Source organism: Ahaetulla prasina, chromosome 4, assembly GCF_028640845.1.
Source record: "Ahaetulla prasina isolate Xishuangbanna chromosome 4, ASM2864084v1, whole genome shotgun sequence".
Lineage (NCBI taxonomy): Eukaryota > Metazoa > Chordata > Lepidosauria > Squamata > Colubridae > Ahaetulla > Ahaetulla prasina.
This window is the reverse complement of record NC_080542.1, coordinates 74,931,833-74,946,455: the sequence shown is the minus strand read 5'-3', so window position 1 is coordinate 74,946,455 and position 14,623 is coordinate 74,931,833. Positions and strand designations below refer to the sequence as shown.

General features: G+C 34.9%; 1 protein-coding gene across 1 annotated transcript in view; it reads right to left on the bottom strand.

Moving 5' to 3' along the window:
* The window catches only part of PDE1C (phosphodiesterase 1C), a 424,232-nt gene that overhangs the window by 188,184 nt on the left and 221,425 nt on the right, over positions 1-14,623 (bottom strand). The window contains exons 12-13 of the mRNA XM_058181457.1: positions 13,483-13,603; positions 10,165-10,246 (exon numbers count right to left, since the gene is read on the bottom strand). Coding sequence (XP_058037440.1) covers positions 10,165-10,246; positions 13,483-13,603 — 203 coding nt within the window. The remainder of the gene's footprint in view (positions 1-10,164; positions 10,247-13,482; positions 13,604-14,623) is intronic.

Below are 14,623 nucleotides of genomic sequence, written 5' to 3'. Positions count from 1 at the left end.
TTGCATGCCCTGATTCCCTAGCAGTAACAACTGAGCCCTGTAGCCCATTTTTGACAGATGTCCAAGAGCCATAGATTCTTACTGACCTGGGTGATGACTAATCCGGTGTGGAATTTTGTTGATTTCTTCTCACATTAGTGATGGTAGGTGCCTAGGTTGGTTCACAGTGGCTAAACCACTACTAAGCCCAAAATGGTAATCCCATAACCATAGGGACTGAACCCGAGAGCCATCCAGGCCCAGCCACAGCAGCCCAATTGCTTGTTTGGTGTCAGGAAGGCAGGATCAGGTATGGGGTGGGGGGAGAAAAGCAGCTCAACTGCCCATTTGGTGTCAGGAAGGCAGGATCAGGTTGTTATTATTGTTGTTGTTGCAGCTGCTGTTGTTGTTTTGTGATTGTTATTATTAATGCTGATAAAGATCCAGCAGACCCTTTCCAAGACCCTTGGAAAATGAAATTTATGAGTGTAATGTAATAATGAAACCATAATACTACTTTAATTGCATCTATAAAGAGAAAGGCAATAGACTCCTTTTAATCCTAATCACTGTATTTTACAAGATAAAAATAATCATCAGATATACTCAAGTGTGAGATATTTTCTGTAACTTATATAAAAAATTAGCCATAGCCATACAGAAATGCTAAACTATAATTTATCCTATAATAAATTATTTCTATTTCACGATAATAAAGCTGGAAAATATTATTCATTGTTTGCAGAGCAAATTGAGCACAATGTTATAGAAATAGCTAGAGAAACAAAAGCATTAAAATATATCTATGAATGCAAAGCGTAATTATACTGCTACATAATCCTCTTATTTAATTTAGTTGCATGAAACACAAAACCCATTTTTCCGCTATTAGGATTCTTGCTTGTCTCAAAAATGGGGATAATCAACATAACAGTTCAGAATTGATCACTTCTCTTAGATAAGTGCTTATCTGTCAAACAAGAAACTCACTAATAGTCAATTTGGTCATTTCCCATCCCTTATATCAAAAGAAATCTGAAAGGGTAGACATACTTACCCATCAGATGCCATAATTACACTCATGCACACCCAATGTGGGAACCTTTGGGTCAGTATCATTCCAACTGCACTATTACGGGCAAATGAAGGTATGTTTCTACTTAACATGTGACTCCAGGAATGTAAGTCTACACCAATTTATCAAAGTAAATTCCCTAAAGATGCAGGAAAAGGATTGGACTATTCAAACATGCACATTATTTTAGACTGGGTTTAAACCCAGAGGGCACAAGAAGTAAATGAAGTCAAGACAGCTGATGTAATTGTGTAACTGAAGGCCTGCCCTTTCCTCCATGCATCAGCAGGCTAAAAAAGCAAGGACAAAGGGGTTAATTTGATGTATGGCAACTTCAGAACAAGAGTGACTGTATATTCCTATTATTATTACTCCATTTTCATGTAAAATTGGAAGTGGCTTTTACAATTTAAAATTTACTCTGTACACATGTATTTTAAATGTGTGTGTATGTGTATATATAACCCAATAAACATGCATATGAACATAAAGTGTTATCTTTTGTCTATCCCAAAATAACTTGAAATTTAGTGAAATAATTAGGGAAGTTGAAACTGTATAGTCACTGTACTCAATTTCTTTTGTGACTTTTGTGACTTTAGACTACCCTCAATGGCAGACTCAGTCAAAAAGCACTGAATAGTGTTTTTGAATATAGCATTGTCATTAATATATTCAGGAAAGAGTGCAATTGTTGCCATTCCTGACTGATTCTGCTTCTTTTACATCTACGGATAAAGCTAGGTGAAGAATATCTAAATTGCAAATATGTTTGATCAGTGTAATCTGATGCAGGACAGGCTATATTCCTTCCTTTAAACCAAATACTTTCAGATTACCAGAATAGCTAGCTACAAGCCATTGTTCAATTTCCCAAGGAATCAGCTATTTCTCTTCTGTTTATGAGAAAGTTCAGTCTGTGACTAAAGTCAGAAGAATTATATAAGAGTTGTAACAAAAATAAGCTTTTTTCCCCCCAAAAGCTCAAGTAGACCACACGTTTCCTTCTTTATTTCCTTCCTTGATATTGGAATGCTTCTCCAAATGGAAAGAGCAAACTATCTCCAGAGTAAGAATAGAGAAAATCCAAGCTTTCCTAAACTGACATATGAAATATCCATTCTAGGAAAAACCAGAATAGCCAAAGTTAACAAGACATCTATATCTGGAGAACAACAACTTCTGGGGGAGGCCAACTTAAAAAAATAAAGAATAGAGGTAAAGCCTATTGCTGTCATTGGCAACTATAGATTTATTTTTATTTATTTTATTTATTTATTTTGTCAAACACAACAATATATGTAAGTATAAGCATGAAGTAACCATAAATAAACAAACAAACAAACAAACAAATATAATAAATAAAAATTGAATACAACCAAAGGGAACATTAGGACAGGAACGGAAGGCACGCTGGTGCCCCTTACAGATCTCTTAGGAATGGGGTGAGGTCAACAGTAGATAGTCTTTGGTTAAAGCTTTGGGGATTTGGGGATGAGACCATGGAGTCAGGTAGTATATTCCAAGCATTAACAACTCTGTTACTGAAGTCATATTTTCTACAATCAAGATTGGAGCGGTTCACTTTAAGTTTAAATCTATTGTGTGCTCATATATTGTGGCTGAAGCTGAAGTAGTCTTTGACAGGAAGGACATTGTAGCAGATGATTTTATGAGTTATACTCAGGTCATGCTGAAGGCGGTGTAGTTCTAAATTTTCTAAACCCAGGATTTCAAGTCTGGTGGCATAAGGTATTTTGTTGTGATCAGAGGAGTGGAGAACCCTTCTTGTAAAATATTTCTGGACATGCTCAATTGTATTAATATCTGAAATGAAGTGTGGGTTACAGACAGGCAAGCTGTACTCGAGAATTGGTCTAGCAAATGTTTTGTATGATCTGATTAGTAGTGTTATTCTGTTAAAAAACAGAGAGCAAAGAAACAAAACTAGTTTAAAAATCTATTAAACATCTGCTGTTTGCTTAGCATGTTCTGAAAGGCTGGGCTTCCTTTTGCCAGGCGAAGGGCAAAAATTAAAAACTATTACTTGAATAATCAGCAAAAAAGACATGGATGACAACAACGATGAAAGTCTCCTATCAAATAAGCCTGCTACAGCTTCAGACAGGGATATGCATTTATATCTTCTAAGCCTTCCATTGAGCAATTACAATTACATGCCACTGCAGTTTGGCCTGACTGTTAAGGAAGCAGAGTGGTTTTAGATATCATACTATACTCCAGAGCAAAAAAATTTATTTTCCATAATAATTCCCACAATTTGACCAGTGTACAATACAATCACTTATCCAACAATCGATCCTATACTCAAATTATATTCAATCAGGGCTGCTCGACAGCCACTCCCTCCCTTAATCCTTTCTACCCTTCTCATCCTTCTTCGACTTTCCCCACCATCCTTCTCCTCGGTTTCCTACTTCCCCAGCTCTTTCCCACTTCTCACTACCATCCTTTCTAACCCTCTATCTTCTCCTCCTCCTCCTCCTCCTCCTATCCTTTCTTCTCCCTCCCTTCTATCCTACCTACCTACCTGCCTACCTACTTTCTTCCTTCTTTACTCCTCTTTCCTTACCCTTTCCCTTCGGGAGTGGTTACCGAGCAGTCCCGACTCTACACCATTCCAATTTGTTTAATTCTACCATTATTCCTGTACAATGGCAATCAATCAATTTATAATCTTCCCCTTCCCTCCCCCACCATTTCCCCCCTCCCCGCCCGAGACTTCCCAGAACAGAATACAGGATATTGTAACTAACAAACATAATCTAAAATATAACAAGTCCACCATATATGATAATAGGTAGCATCCTCACAATCACATCTCCAACATTTTGCTTTCACATTTGGATACATACATGACAGTTTTTTAGGATCTAAATGCCATCTATAAAACATTTTATAAAAATTTTCTCTTAAATTTTGTGCTTGCGTAAATTTAACATTCCTCACCCAATTTTTTCCCCATGTTTCTAACATTATAGGTTGTTGAAAATTTTGTGCCCATTGTACCATACAATCTTTAACCAACTCCATTTCTGAATCAATTTCAACCAATACATTATATAATCTCTTTATATGCTGTTGACCTTGATCTTTTATTTGTTTTACCAAATTATCATCACTTTGCCTTATACCAATTTTCTGATCTATTTTCCATCTAGATTGCAATTGTCCATCCCTCAATTTCTTCCTAGATTTTAACTGTAATTCCCCTTTTTCCATAGTCAAAAGCTCTTTGCAAGTGATAACCTCCATTTTTTGTAATATATTTATATTCTCTATCATATGTCTGGGGATGGTCCATATTGGTATCTTTCCATCTAACATATTGATATTTTTTCCAAACCCTCAACAAAACACTTCTGACCATATTATTCTTAAATGTCTTATCAATTTTCTTGTCATATATTACATATGCATGCCATCCATATAACAAACCATAACCTTCTATATTCAAAATCCTTTCCTCTGTTAAATTAATCCAATCAGAAATTAAAGCTAAAACAACTGCATCATAGTACAATTTCAAGTTAGGCATTTTTAAACCCCCTCTTTCCCTAACGTCTTGCATTATTTTTAACTTTATTCTCGGTTTTTTACCCTTCCATATAAAATTATTAATCCCTTTTTGCCATTCTTGTAAATTTGCATCTTTCTTCAATATTGGAATCATTTGAAACAAAAATAAAAATCTAGGCAAAACATTCATTTTTATAGCTGCCACTCTTCCCAACAATGATAATTGTAACTTCTTCCAATTCTCCATTTCTTTAATTACTTTTCCCCACAATACCTCATAATTATTTTTATATAAGTTTACATTCGATGCTGTAATATATACTCCTAGGTATTTAACCTTTTTAACTACTTCATATCCAGTTATTCTTTCTATATGTGTACATATGTGTACACATATGATGTGTATTCATATTTTTAATTATCATTTTTGTCTTCTGTTGATTCACTTTAAACCAAGATACCTTACTATACTGATCAATTGTCTCCTTCAGATATACAGCTGGATGTAATGGTTGAGATAAAGAAACAACCAGATCATCTGCAAATGCTCTTAATTTATAATCTTGATTTTTAATTCTAATTCCTTTTATTCGATCTAAACCACGTATATTACTCAATAATATTTCCAAAGTTAGAATGAATAATAATGGTGACAAGGGACATCCTTGTCTAGTCCCTTTCTCAATCTTGAAAGATTCTGTTAATCCACCATTTACTATTATTTGAGCTGTTTGCTTTTGATATATAGCCTTAATTGCTTGAATAAAATAATCCCCAAATTGCATTTTTTCTATTACTTTAAACAAAAACTGCCAATCCAATCTATCAAAAGCTTTTTCCGCATCCAAAAAGAAGAATGCTGCTGAGACCTGGCTGTTTCTTTCCAAATATTCAAGTAAATTTACAATTTGTCTCATATTATATCTCATCTGTCTCCCCTTAATAAATCCTGTTTGATCATTATGAATTAATTGATTCATCAGTGGCATCAATCTATTCGCTAATATCTTAGCAAATATCTTATAATCTGTATTTAAAAGCGATATTGGCCTATAATTCTCTGGTTTAACACCATCTCGATCTTCTTTAGGTATTAATGAAATAAAAGCTGTCCTCCATGAAGGAGGAGCTTCTCCTCCCCTTTGTATTCTGTTAAATAACTCCTTAAGTGGTACAATCATCTCATTTTGTAAATTTTTATAATAAGTAGTTGTCAAATCATCTGTACCTGGTGCTTTATTCGCTTTAAGCTGCTTAATTGCAAACACTATTTCCTCTGAAGAAATTAATTGATTCAACTCTTCCCTTTGATCTACTGTAATTTCTAAGATACTGTGATCCTGTAAATATCTATCTATATCTTTATCATTAATCACATCTCTAGAATATAACTTAGTATAATATTCTAAAAAAGCTTTTTTAATCAAATTTTGCTGATATACTTCCTTACCTCTATATTCTATTTTATCAATTATACGTCATTTCTGTTTCTTTCTTAATAAATATGCTAACCACCTTCCAGGTTTATTAGAATTATTAAACAAATTGTGTTTTGCATATTGTAAATTAGTTGCCACCTGATCTGCCATTAGCATATTAAATTGACCTCTTAATATATTTATTGACTCTTTTATTTTACTATCTCCTGGATTACATACCAATAACTGCTCCTTCCTTTTAATTTCCTCTTCTAATTCTTTTCGCCTTTTGTGCAATCTATTTCTGTACTTATTATTCATCTCTAATAAAATTCCCCTCATATAAGCTTTGCTGGTGTCCCAAACTATCTCTATACCGCCTCAATTAATGTTGCAGATAAATTACTCTTTATATAAACAACTAGTCCATTCTTCTTTTCTGTAGCAGATGCAACAAAATGTATTCCCAATTTTGAATTTATCAAATATTTCTGGTCTAATGTTCTAATATGTATTTCTTGTAAACATACAATGTCATTTTTAAATTGCTTCAAATAATGAAATATCTTTCTTCTCTTTTGTGGTGAGTTTAATCCATTAACATTCCAAGATAAAAGTCTAATTGCCATTATCAGCAATCGGAAACTTTTGAAGCACCAGCCGCAAATCATATCTTTCTTTGGGCCTTGCTCCTCCCACTGTTTCCGTCTTGGTAATAGCAGATTGAGCCTGTTGAGCCTTTTCTTCTTGTTCCTTGCATTTAACAGCCGCTCTTGTCATCCTTGGCTCTTTTGGAATCTCTGATCCCATCTTAGACACATCCAACGCTTGTAAAAGGTCTTTTTCCATTACTATCACTTCTTTTTCTTTAATTTCGCCTTCCTTTCTCCTACCATCCGGAGATGGTGGACTTCCAGCTTTGACCACATAAGCATAAAACTCTCGTGCTTTACTGACTGTATTAAGACGATGTGCTTTCCCTTCATAGTAAACTATTATACCAGTTGGGATGTCCCATCTATACTCAATCTGATGTTTTTTAAGTTCATTCACCAAAAAAGCAAACTCCTTACTACCTCTCAACATTTTGGGGGGAATTTCCTTTAGTATTAAAATAACTTGACCAGCCGCTTGAATCTTGTCTCCTTTAAAAGAAGCTTGTAAAATCTCATTTCTCACTGTTCTAGTAGTAAAATAAATAACAATGTCTCTCGGAAGATTTCTTTGTCTTGCTATCCAGGAATTCACACGATAAATTTTATCAATATGAAAAGCCATATCTGCTGGCCGAACTGCCAAAATCTCTGCAAAGGCCTCAGAAAAAATTTGCTTCAAATTCTCTTGTTTATGTTCTTTCAGGCTACGTATTCATAAAGCAAGTTCCATAGCTCTATATTGTACCAAAACAATTTCATCATCAACTTTATCCATTTTACTTTGAACTACCTCAATCTTATTTTCCAATTTTAAATTAGCTTTCTTTATTTCTTCTACTTCCTGCTCTATATCATACTATACTGAAGGTTAAAAATTGTCTTTACAAAATAAATTAGTTTAAAAACAACTTTGACAGTTAAACTGAATCATGGTACAATATAACATGCTCATTCACTGAAAACTTTATTATAAAAACAAAATATCAAACTGCAGAATATGAGTAAAGTTATACTTCACTCTAAAGATATTTCAGTCAAAAAATTATTTTGTGAGTTCAATATTTAATCTTTTTAAATTACATAATTTATCTTTGTTTGATTTTTGAAGATTTTTGACTACCAGTTCTTATGACCCTCAAATTTATCTATATTCTTGATACAATATTTTTCATTTTGATTCGCAAAATGTAACAGATACACATTTCATGAATACTTGATGGAATGATTCAGCCTCATTAACTGTTAAGCTAGTTAAAGTAATGTCCAGCTATACATATGCAATACATACAATTTAATAAATCCTTGACTTGCATGTAAAGTATGTTATAACTTTTCTTTGATAATATTTGTGATATTGCTATTTTTATTATCCTACTCATATCTTATAAGCAGACTTCTGTTTGGGGCATTTATTTATTTAATCGTAGTAAACACCATACATAAGCAAATGACAAAAACACCATACATAAGCAAATGGCAAAACTGTATCTTGCTTTATATTGTCAAAATATTACCTGCAAGGTTGTAATGGGTGGAGATTGTGTTGTGATATTAGAATAAGTTTGGAAAAAAATCATGGGATAAATTGCATTATCATTATTAGGTAGAATTTCTGTAATTAAGATGAATATTTCACCAAAAATGCTTTTTTAAATTCAGACATTACCAATTCTTATAACCGATAATCCATTTAAACAATGGCAGAAGGATATTTCTAAGTTCATAAGGCAAAGGAAAAAACCAAGAATTAGACATAAGCTACTGCAAGATGCTAAGGAAAAAGGGGATTTAAGTCCACCAGATATGAAATTGTATTTTGATGCATGCAGTTTGACTTGGGCAAAAGAATGGCCTCCAGAATAACAAGTTACTTGAATTAGGCAGCCATGAATTAAGATTTGGATGGCACAGCTTCTTATGGTGTGATAAAGGCAAAATTAATGTTGATTTCAATAACCATCTTGTTAGACATGCCATACTAAGAGTTTGGAATAAATATAAAACAAGGCTCTCTATGAAGTTGCCTCTTTGGGTGTCACCACAGGAAGCCTTCTTCAGAAAAGAAATGATGGCAAAGCCAGAGAGGCTAACATATGGTAAAATTTTATCTTTCAACTCTGGTGACCCAATAATAAAACCAAGGGAGGGAACAACTTGAATCAGAAGATTACGTATGCCACTACTTTACCCATCAACAACTGAAAGAAAGGTTTAAACTTGATTTTAAAAGTTAGGGATCTGATTTTGTTAAAAATGAATTAGAAATTTCATTATGTGGCAATGATAAACATATTATTGCTAAAATCTATAAAATGTTATTGAAATTCAATCTGGAAAATGAATATGTAAAACATTGTATGATTCAGTGGGCAAGGAATTTTGGATACAATGTGATGTTTGAACAATGGGAAATATGTGGATGAAGGGTTTAAAAATGACATTAAATTATAATCTAAAAGAAAATTTCTGTAAGATTATGTATCGTTGATATTGAACACCAGATAAGTTATCTAAGATGTGCAAAGGTATGTCAAATGAATGCTGGAAGTAAACAGGAGAGTTTTTATCATATATGGTGGACATGTGATAAAGCAAAAAAAAATGGAGTATGATTCATATTTTAATACATTTTTTTTTTTTGAAAATGGAGATAAAAATAAAACCAGAACTTTTTCTTTGGGTTTAATAGAAAAAGAACTAGGGAAAAAAAAGGAACTTGGTTACTATATATGTTGACAGCAGCAAGACTACTGTATGCACAAAAATGGAAGGACACTTCAATTCCTACTATGGACAAATGGTTGCAGAAATTGATGGAGTTGGGTGAAATGGCAAAATTGACCACTTTGATTAAAGAAAAGCACACAAGTACTTTTGTTTCCACATAGAGAACACTTCTGAATTTCACGCTTGATGTGAAAGAACAAAACTTTGACTTTGGGACTTACTGATTAGACTGATAGATATTTATAGAAATGGCTTGTTTATACTATCAAAAAAAGCAAAAAGTTATGATTCGATGTTAATGCCCTATTTTACTGTAACAGGGAGAGTCAGAAGTCCATGCTTCTTTTTCTTTTTTTTTCTTTCCTCACTTCTCCTTCCCCTTTCCCTCCCACTGCTTTCCTATTACTTTGTATTTCGTATTTTATATTACTTTATAACTCAAAAAATATTAACTGTGAAAAAAATCTCAGCTGGCTACACCCCTCTTGTATTTTTATAACTATTAATCTAATATTTCATGGTTAGATTAGTTTGTTCATGGTTTGAAGATTTGTTCAATGAGCTTTCATTGCTTTCAACTCTCAGTTCTTTCAACCAAGGTCTGAAAGGTTTTAGCACTTGTAAACTCCTTCCCGGTTCATATAGCAGAATGTCATCTTTGACAGCCCTCACAATGTGAGCAATATATATACCACATTTATTTCACATCGTATATAAATCTATTAATATATTATCAGCTTCAGACCCTGGGAATCTTGGGTTTACCTACCTATTTGAGACTGAGGGACCAAAGTGGATTTACGATCACACAGGGGGGAAAAGGGAAGGCCAAGCTCTGCTTCTTTGTCACCCTGAAAAGTAGGAGAGAACAAAATATCACAAGAATGTGAGAGACACAATACCCATTTTCACAGTCTTCCCTTTCATCCCAAAGTTCTGTGATTTTAAATCTCATGCAGAAAAGAATGTACAATTTGGCCTAACCATTTTTGAATTGTGCAGAGTATTACATTGTTGTTTGTTGTTAGTTGCGAAATCATGTCCGAGCCATCGCGACCCCATGGACAACGTTCCTCCAGGCCTTCTTGTCCCCTACCATTCTCTGGGGTCCATTTAAACTCATGCCTACTGCTTCAGTGACTTCATCCAGCCACCTCATTCTATGTCATCCCCTTCATCTTTTGCCCTCAATCTTTCCCAGCATTAGGCTCTTTTCCAGTGAGTCCTTCCTTCTCATTAGGTGGCCAAAGTATTTCAATTTCATCTTCAAGATCTGGCCTTCTAAAAAGCAATCAGGGTTGACCTCCTCTAGGACTGACTTGTTTGTTCGCCATGCAGTCCAAGGGACTCGCAGGAGTCTTCTCCAGCACCAGAGTTCAAAGGCCTCAATTCTTTGGCGTTCAGTGTTTCTTATGGTCCAACCTTCACAGCCATACATTGCAACTGGGAAAACCATAGCCTTGACTATATGCACTTTTGTTGGCAGGGTGATGTCTCTGCTTTTTAATACGCTGTCTAGATTTGCCATAGCTTTCCTCCCCAGGAGCAAGCGTCTTTTAATTTCTTGGCTGCTGTCCCCATCTGTGGTGATCTTGGAGCCCAGGAAAATAAAATCTGTCACTACCTCCATTTCTTCTCCCTCTATCTGCCAGGAATTGAGAGGGCTGGATGCCATGATTTTAGTTTTCCTAATGTTGAGTTTCAAGCCAACTTTTGCACTCTCCTCCTTCACCCGCATCTAGAGGCTCTTTAGTTCCTCTTCACTTTCTGCCATTAGAGTGGTATCATCTGCATATCTGAGGTTGTTGATATTTCTTCCGGCAATCTTAATTCCAATTTTTGATTCATCTAGCCCCGTCTTTCTCATGATGTGCTCTGCATATAAGTTAAATAGGCAGGGTGATAGTATACAGCCTTGCCGGACTCCTTTCCCAATTTTGAACCAATCAGTGGTTCCGTGTCCAGTTCTCACTGTTGTTTCTTGACCTGCATACAGGTTTCTCAAGAGACAAATAAGAGGGTTTGTTGTGGTGCTTTAAGAACTTGCCACAATTTGTTGTGATCCACACAATCAAAGGCTTTAGCATAGTCAATGAAGCAGAAGTTGATGTTTTTCTGGAACTCCCTAGCTTTCTCCATGATCCAGCATATGTTAACAATTTGATCTCTAGTTCTTCTGCCTCTATGAAATCTTGCCTGTACTTCTGGTAGTTCTCGATCTACATACTGCTGGAGCCTAGCTTGTAGGATTTTAAGCATAATCTTACTAGCATGTGAAATGAGTGCAATCGTGCGATAGTTTGAACAGTCTTTGGCATTGCCTTTCTTTGGAATTGGAATGTAAACTGACCTTTTCCAATCCTGTGGCCATTGTTGAGTTTTCCAAATTTGCTGGCAAATTGGGTGAAGCACTTTTACTGCGTCGTCTTTTAAAATTTTGAATAGCTCAGCTGGAATACTGTCGCCTCCACTAGCTTCGTTGTTGCTCAGATTTCCTAAGGCCCATTGGACTTCACATTCTAGGATGTCTGGCTCAAGGTCAGTGACCACCCCATCGTGGTTATCAGGGATGTTAAGCTCATTCTTGTATAGTTCTTCTGTGTAATTTTGCCGCCTCTTCTTAATCTCTTCTGCCTCTGTAGGTCTCTGCCATTTTGGTCCTTTATACAGCCATCTTTGCATGAAACGTTCCCTTCATATCTGCAATTTTCTTGAATAGATCTCTGGTCCTCCCTCTTCTAATGTTTTCTTCTATTTCTTTGCACTGTTCATTTAACAATGCATTCTTATCTCTTCTAGCTATTCTCTGGAATTCTGCATTCAACTGGGTGTATCTTTTTCTTTCTCCCTTGCCTTTTGCTTCCCTTCTTTCCTCAGCTATTTGCAGAGCTTCCTCAGACAGCCATTTTGCTTTCTTGCATTTCTTTTTCTTTGGAATGGTTTTAGTTGCTTCCTCTTGTTGCGAACCTCCATCCATAGTTCATCAGACACTCTATCTATCAGATCTAATTCCTTAAATCTATTTGTCACCTCTACTGTATATTCATCAGGGATATGATTTAGTTCATACCTGAGTGGCTGGTGCTTTTCCCTACTTTCTTTAGTTTAAGCCTAAATTTTGCAAGAAGCAGCTCATGATCTGAGCCACAGTCAGCTCCTGGTCTTGTTTTTCATTTTTTTACTCAAAACAGCATTCTTTTTATCAGGCTTCCCCTTAATATTTGGGAAAAGACTAAAAACAGAAGCAAAATTTGTTAGCCAAAATAATTGTGTGCATCTGTGGAATTTTCTTCTATGGTCTTGCCATTGTTCCCAGCCAGATGTAAAAGCAGGAATTTTTAACATTTTGAGGGATAGGTGGCAGTAAGTATACTATTTGTTATCTTTCTCTGTTAATTTTCCATCGACAAGCAGACATATAAATCTAAAAACAATAATTAGCACAATTTTAAAATGTAGTTAAAATTTAGTAAAGCCCCAAAAACAAGGAAGCAGTCAACCTACCTCCCCAAACTTAGCAACAAAAACTATGTAAATCAAATGTGTATTTCGATACTATATTTGGAACTTTTGCCATAGCCATCACTTCATAACACATTTTGTTAGATAAGAGAGAGAATAAGAGAGAGGGGGGAGGGGGGACGGAGGGACAGAGAATTTTATTTTATTTTCTACAGGCATTTATGTCAAGCCTGTGGAATCCCAGAGGAAGGAAGGAAGGAAGGAAGGAAGGAAGGAAGGAAGGAAGGAAGGAAGGAAGGAAGGAAGGAAGGAAGGAAGGAAGGAAGGAAGGAAGGACTTACTTATGGGTATGGGAGAAGGAATTAGCTTATTTTTGAGTTAGTGTGAATGGAACATTCAACTATCTACAGCAGGGGTCTCCAACCTTAGTAACTTTAAGGTTTGTGGACTTCAACTCCCAGAGTTCTCTCAGAGTCCACAAACCTTAAAGTTACTAAGGTTGGAGACCCCTGATCTACAGTAATCATATTAAACATCATATATAATATAGTTGTGTAATAAATTTCTAGGACTCTCAGCTTTCTAAACACATTCCTCAGCTTGTCATGATTAACACAAATGTTACCTGTCTGAAAAATTCTTCTAACAGTGACATAGTCCAGCGATGATGGAGGTTCCATGCCTTGGCAGGATGACTAATGTCAGCTGTGTGTAACATCAAGGATAAGGCTTTTGGTTTGTCAATTCTGAAAAACCAAAATAATGGCATTAATTGCCTAAATAAATAGATTGTTTTAAAAGACTGCTAACCAAGGAAATGAAGGTATGCTGACAATAAGTTAATGGACAATAACTTGTGAAGTTGCATCTAAAACACAGTCATAATACAAGGTCAGTCTCTGAACACAAGCCAGTAAGACTATTAGGGAAAAAATATCAGATCTTAAACAAGTAACATTTAGTAATTGCCTTATCTGGGTCTGAAACACATGACATCTCCATATTTCCTTCTAATATTAAGGGGGAAATGCTCATGGATTAAAATGTAGAAGCTAAGGTCAATAAATATACATGATGATGGCCAGCTATAATTACCTTTCTGTGATATTTATCATAATATGCTTTCAAATACAAAGCAAGCTCTTTCACCCCTTTTATGTTTTTCTACCCAGCAGTGTTTCCAGCAGTTACATAAAAATACATCCTACCTCAAAAAGTATATTTTGTCAAACCTATCTATTTAAGCTGAAATCCGTTCTAGCAGATAAAATCTAGTTCATGAATCTGCAAATTCTATGCTTACATAAGGAAGTTTGGAAACTAACATTAGAATTTGGTTTTTTTAAAAGAAACAAATCCAAAACAATGTTCTGAAGTAACCAAAAAATAAGAAGGAAGCAGGTTTGTTTCTAAAAAAAGAAAAGAAACAAAGATTCTACCCCTGCTCCTAGTTCTGATCCAAACAATAGATAGTATTCTAATAAGCAGGATATATGATGTTTTTATTGAAACTAGGCAGAATGAATTCTTCTTACATTCATAAAAATGAATGAAATATATATTTTATAAATCTTATCTGCAAAATAAAGAAAATCTCATTAAATCTGATGTGAGAGAAGTTGCTGACAATTTTTTTTCAAAGAAAATAAAAGATGGGGTGTTCTTATATTCTTGCACCTACTTAGTTATACAATGGCTAAGTAGCATATATGAATGTTCTATATTTTATTGTGTAATCATCTCTCCAGTGGTTTGCATTTTCAGCT